This window comes from Lates calcarifer, linkage group LG18 (genome assembly GCF_001640805.2).
Source record: "Lates calcarifer isolate ASB-BC8 linkage group LG18, TLL_Latcal_v3, whole genome shotgun sequence".
Taxonomy (NCBI): Eukaryota; Metazoa; Chordata; class Actinopteri; family Centropomidae; genus Lates; species Lates calcarifer.
The window spans coordinates 17,021,492-17,045,574 of NC_066850.1; the positions used below are offsets into that span (position 1 = coordinate 17,021,492).

Genomic DNA, 24,083 nt, shown 5'->3' on the forward strand with positions numbered 1-24,083 from the left:
CTCTCTCTCCCTCTCTCTCTCTCTCTCTCCTGGCACAAACAAGCCAATCACAGGGCTCCGTTTGCCTCCCCTCTCTCTCTCTCCTGCTCTCTCTCTCTCTCTCTCTCTCTCCGCCGCTGCCAATCCACCAAAAGCGGTCCTCCTCCTCTTGTATCAGAGACACACACACGCACACACACTTACACACTCACACTCACTCACACACACACACCAGTCCAAACCCCCAGAAAAGCCCTGCTAGAATCCTCACACCGTCTGTCAGCATGGGGAGCGCTTGTTTTTCCCGGGACGTTTGTTTGTTTATCCTCCTCATAAATACTTGCAGGGTGATGGGGAATGTCGGACTCGCAGGTAAGAGCTCCCCTTTCCTCTCTGTCTTGCTTTATTGTCAACCATTACATGCACCTTTTGGTGGCCTCAGTCTTACCGACTCCAATGGGAAAATGATGGGATCATGACTAAATAACTGCTATGAATATTCTAATGATACTAGTGGAGATTTAAAACATCATATAACACAGTTAGGCCACTTTAAAGTTGCCAGTTACTAACACCGGCACATTGCATGTCCCTGTGATACTATTATAATGTACTTTATGTCATTTTTATGCGCTGTGATTTTAAAATAACATCGTGATGCCAAAAAAAAAAAAAAAAAAAAATCCCCATAATGGCACTGGAAACTCACCCCTTTTCCGCACGCATGAGTTGCCATGAAGCGGACGGTTTTACGTTGAATTTGGTCATTTCGTAATCTCTATTGATTAAATGTCAAAGTCTTGATAGAAACTCAAGTTTACATCGCAGCCCGCCCCCTCACCCCCACCCCCCCGAACGGCATCTGTGATGTGCAAATGAATTTCCAGTCGGTTTACCAGCCACCCAGACTTCACTGAAACTTCTGTTTCCTGCGCGCAAACGTCAATTTCAGTGGGAAACCGCAGCTTGATCTCGGGGTTAAGCACCCGTGCGCTTTGATTTTGAGTCAGAGGGCTGACTGTGAATGATTCACCGAAGGTGGTATTAGGCAGCGGGGCCCGTCGTCTCGCTAAGCCCGCCAGAGAGCATCTTGTCCCCGGGTTTGGTGGCTTGTCCGGAGCTGGAGGAGGAAGAAGAGGGAGGTGGATAGAGTGTTAGAAAAAAAAAGAAAAAGAAAAAAAGTGGGTTGAGGAGGGGGGTGGGGTGGTGGCGGGAGGGCCGTCAAAGTCCCAGGAGGTACAAGCAGGCAGCATGGGCCCAATATCGACCAGGCAGCAGCAGCAGCACATTGTTCAGCCTCCCACCACTGTGAATGGGCGAAGAGTCAATATTGAGACAGTGAGCCTGGCTTTGTCAAAACCAAGAGGGCTCGGGTTTATACAGCACATTGCAGAAAGGGACAGAGAAGAGGATCTAAAAGTGAACATTGCTCCATCAAACGCTCTCAAACTCTGCCCCCCATCCCCCTTCCTTCAGGTCTCAATAAAACACTTGCCAACATTTTTTTTTTTAAACTGAACAAATATTTATTGTAAATTCAGTCCTATCGTTTATTTATTGCCTTTATACGGCTGAGCCCGGGCAGAGTGCCAGACAGAGCAGGGGCCGAACCGCGCGCTGCTTCCAGCCCACACAGGCTATTTGTACTCTAAAGGAAGCATGGGGTGATCAGAGCAGCCCCGCAGTGATGCAAAGGTCTGCTGAATGACAGGAGGAACCAGAACATCTCACTCTGTCTCCAGGTCCCCCTCCCTCTCTGTGGGTGTGTATGTACACTGTGTAATGACTTGGCCCTGTGCCCTGGGATTCAGACCCAGATGTGACCAACTCTTCTATCAATAACCTGATCAATTGGGGAGCTGTTAAACCCTCTATTCTCTGCATGTTGTCTGAGGCTGGACCTTGACCTTAGAGCTCTTTCTCACTATCATACAAAGGGCTAGTGATTTTCTCTGACACTTTTAGCAAGGATATCCTGAGATTGATTGATTTGAGAAAGCAAATTCGGCTGCATTAAGCTAAACGAGGCAATGTTACACATTACTATCTGAGAACTGCATTGATAAGAAATTGTGAAAAACATTATTGCCCTTAAATTCACTTTAGCCATTTCTTGTTTGATTTAAATGATTTTAAAGCTGCAGGAGAGAAACACACTCAGGATATTAACTCCATTTTAGACTATTGACTCACAGTCACCAGTTTGGTATGTAAGCATATGAGTTATGATCAGGTCAACCAAAGAGTTTTTTCACGATAATATGAAGAATTTTCAGAAGCCTGAGGAGGTACAATAGCATTGCTTCAGGAGACTTTTGAGGAATCACTATGACAAGGGTTACATGACTGATGGGGGTAGCCGAGTTCGCACTAGCAAGCTTCTTCAGTGGCTATGACTACCTTTTTAGAATAAGCAGCATTAGCCTATTTAGTAGGGCCAAAGGGATGTCTTTGGTTGTCTCTGTCTGTCACATGACCCTCGCCTTGCAGTGCAGACAGCATACCACGTACATATGTCAAATTAATACAAGGTGGAATTGAGGTCAAAGACGTGAGAGGGAACAGATCTTACATGGATGAGTCCAGCTGTCTCTGGACAGAGCCCTGCTCACTGCTGTTAAAGGAAACCTTCCTGTGTAGAGAGATGTCGTATGCAGAATCAGGGTTTGCTGAACCCTCAGTGAGTCAGGTCTGACTGGATGTTGATGTTTGCGCAGATGCAGACGAATGCGCAGAGGGTTCAGACGATTGCCACATCGACGCCCTCTGCCAAAACACGCCAAAGTCCTACAACTGCATCTGCAAGCCGGGCTACAAGGGAGATGGCAAGCAGTGTGAGGGTGAGTGACCTTCCTGCTTTAACACCCTGCTTCTCCTACTTCCCCTCCTCCCCTCTCCTCTCTTTCTCCAGCATCCTGCTCTCCTTTAAGCTTTTTTTCTCTACATCATACTTGAAAACACATCTGCAGCATATCCATTTAACCAGTATGTTCATATTTAAGGGCAGATGCAAATTCTGCAATCTGGCAAACTTTGTCAAAGCTTACTGACAGGCTTATCACCATTTGTACAAATCATCACCTCGTGGCTACAAAGGTGTATAAAAAGATTGGATTGGTAAGCAGCTCAGTGCAGCCAGGAAGAGGCTGTGAGCATTTGAGTGTGGTGGCGTGGTTGTTCACCTCAAATTTGTTAAGTAGCTCATATTTGAGAATAGTTTCAGGCAGTATCCCTAGGTATTAAGTTCATTTTGGGCAAGTGGCTAATGCCATAAATAGCTAAAACTAAAGCTGTTAGCTATATTTTTGATATTTGCCTTTTTTGATTTCACTGTCTATATGGGGGATTACCCCTTTATCACCACAACATTAGTTTGTGTCACTGTGCATGACATGCTTTAATTCTGCAGTAGCTGAACTTGCTGATTATGCATATGCCATTTTTAATAGACCATTTTTAGTCAATCTGAATTAAATCATTAGAATGAGAACATGAAGTATGATTTCATCAATTACAGTGGGTGATTCTCAGTCAGATTACTTCTGTTACACTGTTAAATGCCACCCTTACAAACCATTAATGTTTGTGCATACTCTCAGGGTAAGGCCAGTTTATACTTCTGCATTGATTCAGCGTACCTGCTCACCCAGCGCTGTAGCTGTACATGCACCTTCCTTGAAATGTAAAGACATGTCGCAGTGATGCAGACCACAACAACTGTGATTGGTCAGTAGCTGGACTTTTGTTAACACGTCTTAGCTCCAACTGCAACATCAAGAAACTCAGTACAATGGCTCAGAAACCCAACCGCCTGCTAGCGTTATAGCTTTGTGATTGCAGATTGACACAGACACACCAGTGCACAAATATAAATGCTCACAATGGCCTAGGCCACTTACGTAGACTGTGGCACATACTCTGCATCAGTCCTATGCAGAGGTATAAACCAAGCTTAAGGTGGCTGGAGTATTTTGAAGTGAGAATGCTAAATTGGTAAGTAAAGTAACAGTTGAATCATTTCTTTCTCTCCCTGTTTTTTCCTTTTGGAAAAAATGTAATTTATAGGCTCTTGTGCATTTATGGTACTGTGGGTGCTACTGCTTCAATCCCATCTCCCGGTCTCATGAAGCACCGGGGCCATTTCATGGTGTCTATCACAGTAGTTGAGGGGTTAATAACATGAACACATATGGCTATTGGCTAGCCAAATTCTAGCAAAACATACACTTCAAGCTTTTGGCAGCGCAGCACATATCTTCAGTCCAATGCATTAATAATGTCATACTATAACCAACAACCTTATCATGCACATCATTTCTGAAAATGCTGCTTTATATAACTTTCATTTAAATATCAATTATTTCAGAAACATAGTAACATTACCTTGACTTCATGGATGAAGCCTCCATGCAAATCAGTGATGTATGTCCCTGCGTGACTGGTGGGGACAGAGCAGCCACCGACCAAAATTCCACCAACTCAGATTTTAAAATGTCCTATTGTTAAGAGGCCGGGCCGATTAATTGGTCGACCTGTCGGCCAGATGCATATTTAACAAGTTCTGAACTGGACTCTGAATCTCTGCTCACCCAGTATGGACTGGGATTGGGATATGGACTGAAAAACCTTGACTGGGACAGCCCTGCTTGCCACAATGAGAGTTTCCCATCAGACAAAATCAAACATAAGCTGGGAAGTGACATGTAATCACTAATGTCTGGTGTGAACTTCAGTCCATCATAAACGCATCTAGACAAAATCTGTATAGATGTATGTACAAGAGCAGGGCCACTCATGTGATATAGCAGCTTAGACTGCTGTTTCAAAACCTCGCTCCACCCATCACCGCCACCACAAAACCCCCACCACCATAAGCCCCCCTCCCAACAGGTTCTTCTAATTAACAGGGAGGAAGTAGACTGAGTGAGGGTGTTAGGGTGAGACGGGGGCAGTGCCTCGCTGTGCGTTCACACCTCCACTCACTTCTGCCTCAAAGCACACCACAGCTGGAGCCTTCCGACTGCACAGATATGCTCTCGCTCTTTATCTGTTAGGCTGAATCCTGCCTCACTCACATGTATTTACACACATGCACACACACACACATACACAGTGTAACCCTCTAATCTTTTCCCATGTACTGTATGCTCCACTGCACATAACAAGGCAGATTGCCTCGCTATAAATGATGCTACAGTGCTTTTGCATTTTCTTGATGTAGCTTATCAGTTCTGCATCTGCTGCATGGAAAACCGCACCGCTTGTAATTCTGTAAACTATACAGTTAATCCAGGTGAAATAATACATTCTGATCTCCACCATTCTGCGCGAAAAGAACACCAGGTCAGTTAACAGTTAAATCCCAGCATTGGCTCAGAAGATATAAATAATTAATGAAGATGTCCACACCATGCCAGCTGTGCATAATATTAGACACGTTTTTGGAGAGGAGTGAGTGTGTCTGTACCATCGAGTAAATCTGAGCAGGCGGGAACACAAGTGGAAGATTTACTGAAACGATGTTGGGTGCTTCTGCCTGCACATCTGCATGTGTCACTATGTTTTTAGTTGTCTATGTAGTTATTATCATAATTCTTTTGAACATTTATTAAGTTCCTCATGGTGCATCCCTACAGCGTCAGCTCAGAGTAGATATGATCAGGCAACTGCTCAGGTCACCTATCTTATATTAAAGTGTCAGCCGGGTCGGGTCCATAGCTGATGTAAAGATGGTCTGCAGGCGCGCCGGTAGGTTTGCAAACTGGAAACGTGCAGAAGTCTTTCATATGTCTGTCACAGAATACACTACTATGTCCCATAGTTTATGTCTTCACCTCTTTCACCAAGTCGCATACTGAAACTCGCAATCTTAAACTGATCACCAGTCTGACAAACTATTCATTAAACAGCCATAAACATGTAGTAAAGGTGTGAGCTATTGCACCTTAAAACAGGTGTTCTAAAGCTGATTTGTAGATGCTAATCGCCAACTCTGAGTTGAATGAGCTGAAAAATGTTTCCATTTTGGGATATAGAGAGCTGAAGTGAAACCAGAGCTTCCAGGTTCTTTTCCAAAAGTAAAAAAAACCTAATTCAGAAACCCATTGACCTTTGTAACTCTGCTAGTAACTAAAAATCCAGCCTTGGAACAGAGCCTTACTCAACAGTATCGTTGTGTGGTTCACTCCATATGTCTAGATAATGATGGTAATTAAAAAACAACAAACTCTAATATTGTTTGTATAATATTTCAGCTCTTATTGTTATTATCTTATTGTTAATAAAATAACAATCACAGCTGCATGACGGTGAACCACAGGAACACATTCTATATTTGCATAAAGTAACAGAAGCCAGTGAGACAGAGGTTAGCACGGATGGGACATCATGACTTCAGCTCTCTACAGAACATTTTCCACTCATCATGGGTTTACAGCACAAACACAACTTCTCGTAAGCTCTCTGTCTGTCTTTTTTTCCTACCATTTGTGTACACTGGTATCTCATGATGATGTCATTTTTGTTTGAACTGACCCTTTAGATATGCAGGATTATTGAGTGTGTAAACTAAAATCCTGAAATACATTAACTACACAGCTCTGTTGTCTTTTCTGTTTGCCATATAGCATGTGATTTATTACAGTGGACAGACAGACACACACACAGTCTGAACGAGGCGTCCTGAATAACAACTGCTCTTCTGTCCTCTGAGAGGAGACAGCAAAAGGTTCAGGCTTTTCAGGAATATGATCTTCCTCTCATAAAGCTGCTGTCTGAGCAGACCTGTCCTGCCAGCCACTTTTTATTACATCACTTCACCCAGGCCAGCATTTGAATCAGTGTGTGTGCTTGTGTGTGTTTTCTTTGTAAGTATGTCTGTGTGTATGGGAGCTGTACTCTGCTTCAATGGAGCTAGAATGTCAACTGCACTTTATTACGTCACTGTTCTACATCCATCATTTGGATGTTCAGTGTGAGAGTGTGTGTGTGTGTGTGTGTGTGAAACGCACTCTCCGCCTCCTGACTGTACACCGAGATCTATCAAACTCCCTCTGGTGATGAGACAACAGCTTGTGACAGGGACGCCAAATTAAGATGGATGGCGGAGAGGAGTTGACCCCTGACCCTGGTGATTAGATATGGGTGCTGTAATTGGACGGCTGTGTTTTCCATCAACAGGCATTACGGGCCACTTTGCTGGCCAGTGCCATTAGCGGTTTTGCTATTCCTGGAAGCACCTGGAAGCAGCAGAGCCTCTGCACTGGCTCTTTGCATCCCGCAGGTCGTCTCTGTTTCTCAATTATCAGCATCACTCCATATCAGCAAAGAATCACTCAACAGTCTAGTAAAACATTCAGTGGATTATGAAAAATTGGATACAACTGAGGGTTTGACAAAAAAGTTTCTCCACGATCTTCATGGATTGTGTGAATTGGCTCAGAAATGTATGATCTAGCCACGGTGTTATCTCTCATTCATCATCCTATCAGACTTTTCTGTCCAGAACACCTGTATTTATTCAGAGACCTCTAGGTGCACTCTTTATTCTCCATATTCCTGGATGTTAAGAGCTATTTTGGATAGTGAGGCCTGGTGACTCTCAGACAAGCAAATCTGTTTTTCCTCCCTCACAGATGAATATGACACAATTAAGCCTGCTCCACAGAATCCAGACGGCCAGTTAAGGCATTGTTGTCACCATTTTTAAATACATTTTAGTCTAAGATAATCCATTGAAAATGGATCATACTTTATAGCGCTCCAATCACTCATATAGCTCACTCCTCCTCTCATCTTCTCTTGTTTTTAAATGAGTGCTGTATGGGCACAACAGTTGTCAATTACAATCTGTTTCAGGCTATTTCATTCTATGTATGTTTACTGCAGGCATGTAAATTGCTCAATGGCATGAAGAATTAATGCAAGAAGTTTCAGTTATTGGTATTTACCCATCTTAAGTATAATCAGCTGAAAAAAAATGGCAATGGATGTTCACAAAATGAAACTTAAAGATGAACTTCACCAGTTTTCCACCTCAGTGTCTGAGGAGCAGTATTGCATATGTGAAAACAACAGTATAAAACCTCTAGTGTCTCCAGAGGGAGCTGTGTGCAGTCTGACAGATGTCCTCAGGTGATGGCATCTGAATCAGTATTAGTCAAGTCAGTTCTATTCACAACAGAAGTTATCTCAAGAGTTCCTACCATGAGCAGCACTAGGCGACAGTGGCAAGGAACAACTTCCTTTAAGAGGCAGAAAACCTCGAGCAGAACCAGATTCAGGGTGGGCGGCCATCTGCCTCGATAGAAAACATCTTCCATCAGTGTGCTGTAATACACATAACATAACAAAATACACAAACACACTGTTGGCTTTGCTCTCTTGAGTTAAAATGAATATTTTACTTTCTTCGTATGTGTCCCCTGTTTCATGCATCATGGGACATGCCATCGGTGCTGACAACGTGTCCTGCTTCCTTGGCTGCCCTTCGCATAAGTTCAGAAATAGGTCAGTGGTCGCTGCTGTCCTTCCGCTATGTAGCCAAGATGATGTTTTGACCATTTTGAGTGCACCATCTGCATACTGCATGTTGCCATACTTGTCAGTGTGAATGCACTTATGTACTCAAAATAGCAAATGTGACTATGGAAGTGCATAAACTGAGACACTGCACATCTATATGGCTGTTTAGCTTGGATGACTTGTTGGAAATGAAAGAGGAAACTTTTGACTCAGTTCTGATTTCTCCCTGAACAAGGTCTTAGTGCTAATGCAAGCCCGCTTTGGGCTAACTGTGCAGCTGTGTGCATCTGCATTGGCAGATACTCAGGATTAAAAGACTTGGATCAAGATCAGGCGCTAAAACACTTGATTGGAACTCTAAACATATTAGAAAGTGACCTTATGTCCAGTTCTTGAAAAAGTTCATGTTTCCTAAGGAAAACACTCAGTGTTCCGCAGATATTTCTCAGGCAAAATCCTCTGGGAGGTACAGAGCAGAAAACCACAGCAATGAGAGCTAAGCACCAAAAAGGTGCCAAAAAAGCAATAATGTAAAGTGGTTTGAATTTTCACATAGAAAACAATAGTTAAATGTGCTAGGGTCATGCTTAAAACCACACATACCTTTGTCAAGACTGAAAAAGGCTATGAGGTGAAAACATCACTAAAACACTGAGAATTAGAATATTGGGAATCAGCACAAATTTAGAGGCATTATTTTCTGTAAAGAAAGCAACACAAACATGGGTTGTACTGATGATCACATTATTAATGTGAAGTTTTGAGGTTCCAGAGGGATGTGGCCTGTGAGCGAAAACCCTGGCTTGCTCTTGTGCTTTTGTAATGGCTGGGATTTGAGCCCCGGTGACCAAGGGAGACGACCTGTGATCTCAGCCTCCACTACATTTCCGCACTACAAATTAGCAGCTCGCAGGCCACATTGTTCAGCCAGAAGCCAACTGCCCAGTAGTTCAGCAGGACTCAGCAGGATCACATCCCAGCCACAACAAGCTTTCACGCAGATTGTTTTTAAGCCAGGGACACCATGGGCGTTTCAGTTCCTATCACTGAACTTCAGAATGGTTCCATCACTGCAGTGTCCTAAGAAGAGTCATTTTCTCAAGTGAATGTGCTTCTCTGGAAGCTGCTCACCACTGACATCTGATCCGGCTTTCATGAACGTTACCCTCTCTGTAGACTTTTCCACAAGCTGATACTGCCAGCTCGTTACGGAAAAATGTGAACTTTTATCCCTGTGCTGTCAAATGAAGAGTATGTGGGAGGAGCTGTGTATCTTTTAAACCTGCTTTACTGCACATGTGCTTGTGTGGCTGTGTGTGTGTGTGTGTGTGTGTATCTGGGGGTTTCTAAAACAAGCCTGAGTTTATAGAGAGATCTAGCTGAACTGTAACCAGCTGTCAATAGAGTATACTTGTTAATCACAGAGAGTAAAAAATTCAAAAGATTGTGATGATTGTGATGAATTATTATGAATCCAAGCGACTTTGCAGTGTTTCCAGAGCTCAGGGCAGAGAAACTCCATGAGCCTTGAGGGATTAGTGATAGCATTCCTGCTGTAAAAAAATAATCTTAACAATAATATCTTTAAATTCCATAAATGTTCAACCACAATGCATTATTATTTTCTTTATTCTGCCTTATTTCAACATGTCTTGTGTGCTAAAATTCACTCTGAAGGTACTGAATGGATTTAAAAAATAGAAATAGAGCCATGTCAGGGTATTATTTTGGGGGATATGAGACCCAGTTTGAGATTGAATGGCCCGTTAATATGCACATTTTTTACAGTGTATGACGTTACAGAGGGGATGAGTGATCTGGCTGGTTGCCACGGAGCTGTCACTGGCCTGCAAAAGCCCCCCTGTGTTTACTCAACATTTGTCACTTACCGGCTAATTGATTGGTTTGAGTTGGTTTGACCCATTGCTCTGAATAGGAGCCTCTTCTCCTTCCTCTCATTATGTGTTTTAACACCAAAGCTTCTGCCATCTCCGCTCACTCACACACACACACACACACACACACACACACACACACACTCACACACACACACACATACATTTGTGTGTGCATTTGTGTCCCAATTGACGTTCAAGATTGTGTCTCTGTCAGAAAAATCAATTACATATAAAACAGGAAGATCAAATTTTATTTGTTTGGTTTGTTTTTTTTTTTTTTTAAATCATATGGATAACAAACTTAACCAAACTTAACCAACAGGCCACATAGCTCTTATAGCATATGCATATGTAACATCACATGTTTTACAGCCACAATGGAGTTTAACAGGTGAAACCTTTTCACAGGAAACTATGGAAACTTCTGGAAGGTTCCACAGAAGCAGGATTGTAGTACTGATGCTGGGCACAGAAATGGGCACATTAACTTTAAAAGAAGAAACTTCCTGTTGAGCCAGACTTTGCAAGCACTCAGACAGAAAACAGCATGGAAGTCCACTCTGAGGGCCTTTACACTGTGGGGGCGAAATAGCAAAACACTCAAAAAACTAAAATATCAGTGGGACAGTCTGAGGTCCTACTGGGGATGCTAGTGCAGCATCTGAGGAAGCAGGAGACCACCTACTGGGATTTGACCCGAGCAGCCTCTGGCAGTCTATGTGATTGGTCGATGCCTTCATTGGCAGTGTGAAACCTCTGCAGAAAGAAAATTACTCAGCTTTTTTGCTGCTTAATATTCACATTCTGTCTGACAGTAGTTATGACAAAAGCAACAGTTATTGATTGAGTTATTGATGTGCAAATTATTCACACAAAAACGCCCCTAAAGACTGTAAACAGCACATTGGAGGTTTATCAGATTCCAGGACTTCACCCAGAATGATTCCTTGCATGATCAGTCCATATTTTCTAAATGATATTGTCCACATTAAGAGTGACTCATTACTGAACATGAGACTGCCCTGCAGTTTGCTGTATTGATGTTTTTTTTTTCCTACCAGCATCAGAAACTGCTTGACAAAACACATCATGTCACATCCTGACCAGTCACAGTTCTTGTGGTCCTCACATGTGTCTCCATAGCCCTGTACTGTACCCCAAACATGTAGTTACACTTTTGAGGTGGTGCACATCAGCTGTGTGTAGCTGCCACAGATGCGGTGTCACCCCTTAATGCAGAAGTATAAACAAAGCAATGGGCTGCATTCAAACACTAGCTGAATCCACACGTTTTCTCCACTGTGGGAGTTTGAACACTTTTGTGTTTGGGTATCATGAATTTAGCCTATACACAGAGGCACAGCACAGCACCTTTTCTTTGTCATTTCTTGAGGGATGACTATGCCACTTTGCTCCTGTTTGCATTGAAAATCTTTTACTTCTGTCTTCCCTGACACTTTGTCTTCGTTCCCACTGCCCCTTGTGTCCAGAACCATGCAGACTGTAGCATTTTCATCATTTTATCATATGTGTGTATTGTTTGTAAGATTGGAACATGTTAAAGAAGTACCCTGCCAGCTTCAGACAGGATTCTTCTCACAACTCCCCCCTCACTCTGCACCACAGCGATGAACACCTGACCTGTTTTACAGAGACAGAGAGTAGGGGAGAGAGGGCATCTCATGGGAAGAATGGATGGTGAGGGAGACGGCGCAGGTGGGAGGGCGAGAGGGAGAAGTGGCAGACAATTACTAGGCCATTGTCTGCCTGGCGTCTCTGCCTCCGTCATCAATCTGCCACTCTCCTCACTGGCTAACAACAGACACACACACACACACATGCAACCCTCCCAACACAGATTCGGTCCATGTACCTCCCTCCCTCTCCTGTCTCTCTGTCTGCCGCTCCCATGCTCAGACTCAGTGGAGCAGGTCAGATTCATTGAGGCTCAGGTTTTATATATAGATAGAGTGACCTCATGCCAGCATCTCCAACCTGCTCTCTCGTCAGTCTTTGACAGAAGATGTCTGGCACTGCAGGGTGGAAATGTCACTCAGGAAAAGCTGAAAAGTGCAGCTTGGGACTGACTTTAGCTTTAACTCAACACCTGAGTCATGTGTGTTGAATGTGCATATAGAGACTTTTCTATAGACTGTGACTTTATATCATGATACACACCTGTCTCTGTATGTGAGTAGAAAATGATTAGGCTTTACCCAATAACCAGGTGCTGGCTTTGTGGCTTGCTCATTGAGACGTAGCCAGCCACACTCTTAGCCTGGATAATGTAAATGTGAATGTGTCATACTATAATTTAGAAAATATATAGAAAATATATAGAAAATATTTAGATGTCTTTGGATTTGCTCTCTCATCCAACTTCATGAATAAGCATGCATGGTTGTTATTTTAGGACACAATCGAGGCGTCCGTTCTCTGCTAATTTGCTAATATGTTTTAATGTGACTGTCAATCAGATCCAGCAGTCATGGAGCAACATTAGCATTCATTGAAGTTGTGTTGTCCCTCTGGCCACCTCGAGAATATGAATCCAATATATATTCTCCTTTTAGCACTGTTTTGGTCTCCACTTGCTCCTCAGAAAAAAAAGCTCCTCTTCACCTGCTGGTTGCAGTCATTGTGTGTTGTTTGGTGCCTGGTCAGGTGTCATACTGCTTTATCAGCCCATTATTGCAAACAGCTCCCTGGAAGCAGGGCTGATAGGAGTGCTGTGACTCAATCATACAGTAAACAAGCTATAAAATCAATATTATGAGCGAACAAAGGCGGAAGAGCTGTGTAAAGCTGCACACTTGGTCTGATCTTTGGTCATTCCCTCATCAGAATTGCAGCTGTTTAAACAATGTTTACTGGAAGTTAATCTTTTGTTGCTTTAAAGAACACAGACAAAATGTGTGCGTGAACCCATAATAGCCGGGAGGACTTGAAAACGAGTGCCTGCCCCCTCTACCCAGCCTCATAGGAGATATATTGTGAGGCATCAAGATAGGGTTGAATGCTATTTTCTGCTCATTCCTCAGTAAATATAATCATATAATGTTCTAGATATTGTTATTGGCGTTGAAATATTGTATTTAGCTCACAGAAACTTGCAGACACCCTGCATAAAAGGGAAGTAGCATCTTTTCCTCTCCCTTTCTTCTTCACACCCTCCTTCCCGTCAGTGTGTCTGTCCAGTTAGGGGGCGCTGGGCCGTCAGTGAGGGCGCGTAAATTCACTTGATGAGATGTAGAGTATAATCATTTCCCTGGCAATTAGAAAATGTGGCCATGTGAGCAGAAGCAGCTACCGGTCTGAAGCTGTTGGGGGACTGCTGTCAGATGTCAACAACAGCTCAGGGGCAGGAAGTGGCACCGTTTGGGGCCAAGCGGACCCTACGAGGCACTTCCCTCCTACCTCCACCTCCAACTTCTCCCACCTCCCTCTAATCTCTGTCACACACACTTATGCACACTTCAGATTCTCTTCCCATTCTTTCCATCATCACCATTTCAGCAGTTTATTCTCACATGACAAGCTGATCACTGGAGTTTAAAGTCTGTGAATTGAATGAGATGAATGACTTGTATGAGCTTGTGCTTTGATATTGTGCCATATGCCATGTGGGCAAAAAACCACAATGAGCCTTAGACGAATCAGATTCCTTTAACTGCTGTTCAAGGCTCGTCTTAGGCATGTCTTTATGGGCAGAAACATTTGTCACTTGAAACTCTTTGCAAAGAACCAGGTCGGCTTGGAAGCCACCATTTTTGGGAAGTGGAGAAACGTATGTTCCCATGTATTTATGCCAAGATGGAGGGTGTGCACAATAAGCACACAGTTTTAATTGATTACACGATACAGTTATTTTTTCCTGTTGTAGACAATTATTTGTGAATGCTCTGATCTTGCAAAAAGCACCAGCTTTGGGGGCGCCCTTGAATCCTATACATAGTTATAACCATAACTGTATAATAGTTGAGGCTCAACTGCAATGTCCCCAGTTTGACTCCTGGTCCGGGAGGTGCCTGTTGCATGTCATAGCCCTCTCTCGTCAGCCACATCTCCTGTTTGTATCTCTGCTACAGCTATCAAAGAAAGGCAAAAAACACCAACCTTTAAAGGAAACGCCAGCTTAGAATGAAAGGATTGCCAAAACAGGGAGAAGAAAATGTGTTTAGTGTTACTGTAGACTCAGTCTGCCCGTTTGAAACAATTCGGGCACCAATTAATCACCTGCTGCTTTTCATTCATCCTCAAACTCTCTCCCCCTCACACTCCTTTACTTTGAGTCTTTACCTTCTCCCTTCATCTCTAACAGATGAAAAGCAGAGCACATAGGAGGTGCCACATCGCGCTAAACTGTGCCATCTGAACTGGCAGCACAGCAAAGTGTCCAAACAACGTCTCTCCAAACAGTTGCCCCTTTCCAGCTCACCCTAATTGGTTGCAAATGCCTTTTAGGATGAGCCAGTGATGGCTGTGAGGAGTTTATATACACAAGGCCCATGCTCTTTAAAGAACAATTTCACCATGATTGATTTTTTCTTGTCATTTGTTATGTTTCCCTTCCTTTAAAATGAACTCTGGCTGTTGTCACACACATGCAGCTCATTTAAAGATGTTTGGTCAGTTTTTGAAGAGGGCTCAGGTTACCGTTTCATATTAGAGTATTGAATGAAATGGGATGATATATTTATCTTCTCATCTAATCCCAATCATGCTGGAGTGGCCCTTACAAGTACAGAGACAGGGTTCCTTTGTCAGAGATCAGACAAACAGAATTAAAATGTACTGATGTGTGTTGGCCTGCGTAATTGGCTTCCAGTAAACATGTCTGCGGCGCTTCATGGTGCAGAATGTGGTATTGATTAGACTTGTGTCATAATGGTTTCTAACTAAGTGAAACCTCTCAGATGAGGATCTTTTCATGTTTATGTCCGCCTTCTTTTGGACTCTTCAAAGAGAGGACACTCGAGCCAAAATCACCATGTTAATCATCTAAAAGGAAGTGTTTTGTGGATAGAAGGTCTCTGTGAATAGCGTGGTGAACGACTGTGTTTGCGTGTGTGTGTTGTTTTGTATGTCTGTGAGTAGCGTGTGAATGTATTCATTTTTAGATCCTTACGTCTGTACTTGTAGTATGACTCCGTATGGATGTTTTGTTATTTTCTGCGTGTGTGATCATATCTGCATATGTTCTGGTCTTGGTACTGGTAATTAGTGTTTCTTAAGTGTGTGTATATGCTCAGTGTCCACGTCTGGATTATGTCCACACGCAGGATGTGGAGGCTGAGTGCCACATCTGTTTGTTTGTGTGTGTCGTCCATCACTGCTGTGTGCCAGCATCTCATTCCCTCGCTTGGAGCCATCGGCCTTCAGCCATCGATCAAACCTGGCAACTTAAGCCACTGACCGTTTCAACTGCTTCCTGAGGAACTTTGTGATCCAAACAAACAAAGTCTTGACTCATATGTCAGACCCACATTGACACTGAGAAAAGAAAAGAAAAAAAAAAATTGTACTTAGTTTCATTTGCTTAAATCACATCAGTGGTGTCACACACACTGTCACACCAACTATGTCTTGTAAAAACTGTAGAATTTGTTAGTAATTTGTTTTATAAGTTAAGTTAAGTTTTGGCTGTGGTTGTTTTTTTTCCTGTCTATGTTCTTGTATGCCACAGAAGGCGTAGGATGGTGGTCAGAGTTACTGGTGGGCATACAAAGCTCAGGACACAGTATCGTGTCCTGCATGTGGTCAGGTATAAACTACTGAAATACCTTGGGTAAGGTGAGGGAACGTATTGTATTGTTGACGAAATACTGAAACATATATGCTGTCAGTCAGTGTTTTACATATGCTCAATATGAACAGTTTGCAACTTTATGTCTACAAATCATGCTGATAAAAAACATCCAGTTGGGATGAAACTTTTCTTGTAATGTATCTGTGTTTTTGCAGTTGCAAATTAGTGGCAAGTACATTTCAAGGACACAGGATTGGTCAGGGTAGTGTTTTTGGTTTGCAGTATTGGTCTGTCTGTCTGTCTGTTGCTTGGTTGGCGGGTCCACCACTGTGGTCCAGACTGAAATATCTTGACAACAAGTGGATGGATTGTTGTAACATTTGGTTTGGACATTTTTGCTCCCCAGAGCTCTGGGAATCTCCTGACTTTTCCTGTAATAACACCATGAGGTTGACATTTGTGGTTCAGAGTGAAATATCCCAATCATTAAACACATTGCCATAAAATGGATACAGATATTCAAGGTCCCCTAGAGGATAAATTCTACTGACTTTGGTGATCTTCTGACTTTTCTTTTAGCACCCCCATGAGGTTGGCATTTTGCTTGATAATCATTGAATGAGTTGACCTGTTGAGGTTCCTAGAGAGTTAATTGCAACCATTTCTCAGGCCAAAATCACATCAACATATATTTTTATAATTTTCTGTGAGGATGAAATTCAACAATTCTACTAATTGTGACTCATTGTAATCAAAAGTCTGGCAAAACAATCTGATCTGATTTTTTTCATGGTAAACAGGGTAGATAGTACCTGCTAAAAATCCACCTGCTAGAAGCTGCTAGCATCTCTGTTTTCTTTCATTTCTGTTTGTCTTTTCACTTGAGCTTTTCTACTGTCTATTCATGATATAAAGAAAGTCCTTGTTTTATCACATTTGCAAGAGCAGGGGAGGGGATTGCAGTCAGTCTCAAAAGATCTTTATCATTAAAATCAGCTGTCTGTCTAACTGTTTGGCAGAGTGAAAGACAGGTAGACAGATAAGCTAGCAGGTATGCAAGTGGAATGCTGACAGACAGCAGCCATGCGGTAGAATGAAATGAGAGGAGACACAAAAGAAAGTGAAGGATGAGATGTTGAGCAGGGTAGCCAGATTTTTGTAATTTTGTATTCATCAAACTGACATTCTGTTTGGCACAAGAAAGAGACAGAGAGAATGAGATGGTCCATGGACAGCTCCAGAGGAGCGTCTGGGTCTTAGAATCAATCTGAGAGGGCAGATACCTGCTCTGTGTCATCCTCAGTACAGAGGGAGGAGGAGGATGTGGGCTGGGGGTCTTCCTCGCTGCCTGGCAGATCTCCTGCCGTTCACACGGAGGGGGAGGACTGTTTGTTTAAGTGGCTCTGCATGGCAACCACTTGTGAGTGGGTCCTGTGAAAGCCTCCACTGGCTCAGCATGGATGTGGGGGTTGTTGGTCAGGGAGGCATCCATAGATGAATAAACACCAGCTGACACTCTCATCTCTTTCCTCACCTTCTGCCCAAACTGCCTCCTCCTTACCCGTTTCTTCCCCCATCACTGCACTGTATTGCAGCTGATTGTATTATTGTACAATGGCATAGATAACTGGGAACAGTAACAAGTTGATTAGTTATCTGGGATTCAAACTTAAAAGTAATCCATCAGAACAAGAGCTATCATCATCATCATCAGAAGATGCAGTAACCTGCTGCCTCATATCTCCTTTTGTCTTTTGGTTGTCCCTCTCTCCTGCTCCTAACATACTGTTATTATACCATCACTGGCCACTTAATTTAGCAGTTCTGACTGATGTCCAGACATGAATAATGACTGCAATCTTGAAAATTTCTAGGGCATTCAACTGGGGGCGTACTGCTCCATCAGACCTTACAATACCACAGTACTGTTCAGAGACTTGGCAAATGCAAAGCTAATTGGGTCTAATAACTCAAAGCGCAAATAAAAACACCCCCTTCATTTCCTGTATTTTTAAATGTATTACTGAAAATGAAATCAGTTATTTTCTGTGTATTGACAGTGTTGAATTGTTGTTTATTCAGGCATTGTTATTTTAACATAAATTTAGCATTACCCTTACACTTCCCAGCTATGAATTGAATTGATATGATAGATGCCTTAAATATAAAATAAAATTAATGTGTCCAGTGATTGACAGGAAGATCTATGTATGTGATCTAGGAAGATCTATGTTACACACCTCTGACACACCAGTTGCATTTTTTGTTTTCAGTGATGGACGATCTCGCTTTGAAAGTACAAGAACTGCATGAGAATGAAAGCCAACAAATTGCCTCAGAAAGAGGAAAACATGCCTTTCTAACTAGCCTGACAGTGTGCAGATAACAGTGTAATTACAACTGAATACCGATACTGAACTAATTGACTAACTAAGAAAAGACGGTACTGAAATTTCAGACCTTTCTCTTTCAGACATGGATGAGTGTGAGAACGACTACAACGGGGGCTGTGTCCATGAATGCATCAACATTCCAGGGAACTACAGGTGCACCTGCTATGATGGATTTATGCTGGCCCACGACGGACACAACTGTCTCGGTAAGAACGGTCTTTGTTTAAACAGGTTCCTCCCCTGTATGTATGTTTGTATTCACTCCACATTCGCTCTACCTTTTAAGTGACTGTAGGAACTACATACATGTTAGTGATGCCTTGTTAGATAGCAGTCAAAATTAGACCACATTTATGATTTAGAACTGCCTCAATGTGGCATCACAGGATTTTTGTTTTTTGACTTTTTTAAGTCAAAGAAAAGAATTTAATGGAAAGTTTAAAATAGTTGTCTTTCTATTTGTGTGTATCATTGTTCATCTGTCCTTGGTGTGTATTGTTTTATGGGTGTTTGTCTATGCATCCATCTGATTCATTGTATGAATAGATATGTCATTCTGTGTGTGCTTAAGAGAGTATGCTTGATGGTGTGTGTGTGTGTGTGTGTGTGCGTGTGCACTTGTTCCTGTATCTCTTAAGCCCATCTGGCTCAGCTCGCCTTTCTCCAATGAGACCCTCTGTCATCATTTGAATGGTTTCCATGATTTATGCTGCTTTATGCTCCTTTCTCTGTGCTGTTGGGAGGGCGGTCGGGGTTGAAGAGTTCTCCTACAGATATCTGGCAGGGCTTTATTACTGACAGATCCAGCCCATTTAGCCCCAGTGCTGCATTACTGACTTAGTGGCAGCCAGACTAATGTTTTTTCTGCCTAGCGCAAAATGTAGTTGTGCACAGGGGTGCGCGCACACATTTCATCCCTCAGTCCTCCACTGCTGATTGATGAGAGCAAAATAAAATCAGAAACATTAAAACCATGTCACTTTGGATGCTCTGTGTCCTTGGTGAGATATGCTTTGGCATTTGTAAGTGTTGTAACTCATGCTTTGAACCTTTAGAGAGACTGAGTGAGAGATTGAGTGCTAATAGCAGCAGCCAGCAGTGCAGAGTAGCTGCTGATTTGTGGAGTCACTTCACAGGACTTTCAGACAGCTGAGAAAAAGCAGAGGTAAAGATTTGACACCTTGCCATCAGAAATAAAATTTTAAAAATCAGTGTCTGTAATAAACAATGTATGTTTTACGAAAATTAAACATCATTAGTCAGCTATGTTAGCTATTTATCTTTTGTTGTAGTTTCCAGGCTTAATTTGGCACTTTGCATGTACATACAGGAAAACCAGTAAACATACATATAACTTTTATATTAGTATTCACTGGCTATTAAGCTTATATGCCAATGATATGCCAAATATGGATGTAAATACAGTCCATTAAATGTATGCAATGATAACTAAGCAGACTCAATTATAACTTATATCCAAATTTAACAAAATGTTATGATGATTATTTCTACATCATTACAAAGACAATCAGTCTTTTTCTGAGTGTTACATGAAACATCTGTGATGTTAGCTCTGAGTTTGGGTTTAGGTACCAAAAAATCTCAATTTGGGCAACAGGGTGGAGCTGAGGTGGGACAAGCATGTGTCACCTTATGACAGCTGTATAATGGAACATATTATGGAACCTGTCAATCAAAAGAAATGTGTGTTTCTCTGGACAGTGTTTTCTTGCTGAGCAACAGTGGAAGTAACACAAGGAATTAATTTTGATCTAAAAAGACTTGATTCTGATTCGTCTAACTCAGACTGAAGCTTCATACTAGCTTTGGATAAACTTTGGAATGTATTTTTGTTCAGAGCAACTGTTTTGTACCCCATCATTTAAGTATATCAGGGATGGATCTCGTAATGACTACACCTGTCTCCTGGAAATTACGTATACAGTTAATACGCAACAGGAAATATGTTTTCAAGGAAATATAATACTGACCTTATTAAGTTTTCTATCAACATAATGAGGAAGTACTGTTGATTAACATATCTGGCAAGTCACAGATATGTTGGTGAACATATCAGTGAAATGTTCGGTGACAACAAATTTTATTTGTTTTGCTGTCCTGATCATGCAGCACAATAGGTAGTGATTACTGCCGTATAGTTAATATTTGCACACGTTTTTATTTGTATTTGCTTTTTAGGGATGTATTTACCTGCCTTTTGTTTCTGATAAATGAATGAATTGCGTCATGTCACATTAACATGAAAACTGGTGTGTTACATTTCATCATTGTCCAGCAGAGGGCAACACAGACCTGCCAAAACTAAATACAAATTGCTGTCATTAGTTTTCTTGAGGAGTGGACATCTTTTTTGTCTTTTGAATTGGAGGTGCAGTGCGCATGACAAAATGGATAACAATCAATTGCCCAATCTCAGCTTTGGGGCGGGGCCCTTTGCTTATTAGTGGTGACACGAGCTGATTACAGCCATGACAGTCCAAGGATGTGTTAGATAGTTAGACGCGGTGCTACCACTCAGCCTTGCAGCTAACTTGTCCTAGTGGCCATCGCGCAGTATTGCTACGAAAAATTCCCCTGCTGCCCGTTGTCCATTTTCCTCTTAAACCACCATTATAAAACAGACCTTACCTATTGACTAGACACCTCCAACTGCAAATAAGATTCAGTCTTTACCCTTTCTCTTATTAATTTCTGGTACATGGAGGTTTTATATTTGTAAAACATATTAGAAAAGTCTTATTTTCATGATGTTATCCTAATATAAAATGTATGGGCCAGAGGGGGAACACTAACATGCATGTGCAGTAGGGATGGGCGATATAGTATTGTTTGTGATATACCGGTAAAAAAAATCCCGGTATATCGCAGTTAGTCGGGAAATAGTCGTTCCGCAATAACAACAATAAACATCTAGTTGATGACATATTTGCGTGTGCGCAGGACGTTCACGTTTCTCGCCCATGCCTCTTGTTTTCGTGCGGCTCTGTGGACATACACACGGAGCAGAGCAGCTGCAGTGGAGACAGGTTGACAACTCGCTCCCTTAAGTGCAAGAAAAACTCCACTCCACTCCTCCTCTGTCCACTGAGCACTTGAGGTGGTTGCTCTGCTTATCACCAAGCAGCTTCTTGGTAAAGCCAAAGTGGTTGCCAATGAAAGACTGCCAAAAAGGAAGGAAAGCCCGACCCTTTTCCTTCCTTTGTCTTCTATGGCAATCTGCTCTGCGAAGAGTCATGAGCTTTTTTCTCAGCTTTGGTAGTGGTTAGTATTTCTGTTGACTAGCCAGTTTGTACTGCTTCTTGAGAGTTCTCAGCTCCTGCTGCAACTGTTGTATTTTGGTGGCCCTGTCGTTCTTACTTACTTAGGGTTGAGTTGAGCTGAGGACATTTTTGAGCCATCCATTAAGACACAGATATCCTTAAAATATTTTATAAATGAAAAAAATCACAGAAATTATCGGAGTCACAACTCAGATAAATCTGGGTGTTGTCTGCATAAAAATGGAAACTGATGTTGTGTGATGGCAGCATGCAAATAGTGATCAGAACTGTGTCATGTACCAAACCCTAAGCAACTCCACAATGCAGCCTAGAGGTGGAAGAGTGGAAGAATACCAACAAAGGAGGTCCTGTCTGTAAGGGTCTTAAATCATTCAAGGGCTGGACCACTGTTGCCCACCCACTGCTCTAAATGGGAAGGATGACCTCAAGAAGGACATTTTCTGTAGTGTGTTGAGCTTTAAAAGTTGATTTGAAACAATCTTCTCTAGGAATTTGGTTTAAAATCGTAAAGTTGGAGATAGGTCAAATCATTTGAGTTAAGCCTGTGATTGTGCAGAAATTTTTTGAAATAGCAAGGTAGTACAAGGTGGCACCAAAGGAAAGGGAGCTAAATGTTCAGTATAGAAGAGCAAGTCATTTTAAAAACTTCTTTAAAAACGTCAAAAGAGGAGGATAGGTTCATTTTGTTGCTAATTTTTAACAACGTAGGTTGAGAGACAGGGTTGAGGAGAGCAGAGCGGGTGAGGTAATACAAATAAAAGAGATTTTTTTGAATGAAAAAAGTTAAAAACTCATTAGAGGTTTCAGGAGCTGCATCTACAGAGGGGACTGGGGAGCACCTCTCTGTGGTTATAAGGGTTGGTAACAGCTTTATAATGTTTCAGGGACATATTTCTTAACTGTGTCCTGTATTTCACTATATTTCTGTTTTTGACTGTCACTTTTTTGTCACCTCCATTAAGTTGGAAATGACTTTTTTTAAGCAAACATCTAGTGGTCATTAAAGGAAGTGCAGTTTAAGGCACTCTTAAATGAGCCTTAACTATGGTGGTTGCCTCAGTACCCAGAATTTCACACAATCAAGATGGAGTGCAAAATGTGATAGAACTGAGAGACAGCTATGAAAGTGCTTATTAAAGACAGAGACTTTTCCATGGGACCATTCCAGTTTTCCATGATGGAGGGGCGGGTTGGAGGGAAGGTGTCAATGTAATTATGTCTGACAGTGTTTTGTGTTGTTTATTTCCTGCTAACTTGTCTGTAAATGGGCCCTGACTGTGACTGCTGTTAGCTGGCTGGCATAGCTGCTGTGTCGTTCTGTGTGTTGTGGTGAAGTGAAGAAAAGGGGCGTGAGGTTAGTGGGATTTCACCACACGTGTTTGTGCCACAAATTCAAACGATACCAACTGAGTCATGTGAGAACTGTCATCGTCTGCTTTTTAGGGCTGCTGAGAGGAAATCAGCCCATGTGACTTTAACCCAGAGACTTGCTTTATTAGATGTGAGTGGATGTGGCCTTAATGAACTGCTGCTAATTAAAATTGGGTTATGGAGTTCAAAGGAGGCAGTAAAGCCTGAAATCAGACACACAAAATGTGTGATCTCAATCAAAGCCAGTCTATGGGCTACTTCTTTTCCTTTTCTTTTTCCATTCTGATCATTTCTACCTCCCTTTTGTTCACTTCCCCTTGTTTCTGTATTTTACTCTTTGGTCTGTCCTTTTCTTATTTTCTGTTTTTCATTCTGTTCCCTCTTGCCTCTCTTTATTTCCATCTATCTTTGTTGTTGTTAATCACTGCTACATTCTTTCTTTCTCTCTCCTGTTCGTACTTAGCTGCTTCTTTTCTTCCTCCTGTATTTTCTCCTCACTCTTATTAATCTTTCTGTTTGTTCTGTTTCTTTGCTCCATTGCTTCTCTTTTCCATTCCTTTTCATTCTTTTGTGCACTCCCCCTCTTTTTTATTTACTATCTTTCTCACTTGTTCCAACAATTTGTTTTTTCTGTAACTTTGTCTTTCGTTTTCTTTTCTCCTAACTTCCTTCCCTGCTACTTTCTTTACTTCATTCTACCCCTTTTTGTTTTTCTCATGTCCTGCTTTTTGTCTTTTTTTCATTTGTCCCCCCAAGCATTTCTTTTCCTTTTCCTTACTTTTATTCTTGCTTCTTTCATTCATTCATTCACCCACTTTCCTCTCCTCCCCTGAGTTTGTGCGAGCGGTTGTGGATTGCGTGGAGCTGC

At 42.1% G+C, this 24,083-nt stretch overlaps 1 protein-coding gene across 4 annotated transcripts in view; it reads left to right on the forward strand.

The window, feature by feature from the left end:
• The first annotated feature begins 133 nt into the window (after nt 1–133).
• Nucleotides 134–24,083, forward strand: part of scube1 (signal peptide, CUB domain, EGF-like 1) — a 99,523-nt gene continuing 75,573 nt past the window's right edge. For all 4 annotated transcript variants that reach the window (XM_018697181.2, XM_051077534.1, XM_018697183.2 and 1 more), the window contains exons 1-3: nt 134–351; nt 2,697–2,819; nt 18,623–18,748. In XM_018697181.2, coding sequence (XP_018552697.1) covers nt 264–351; nt 2,697–2,819; nt 18,623–18,748 — 337 coding nt within the window. In that variant the 5' untranslated portion in view covers nt 134–263. The remainder of the gene's footprint in view (nt 352–2,696; nt 2,820–18,622; nt 18,749–24,083) is intronic.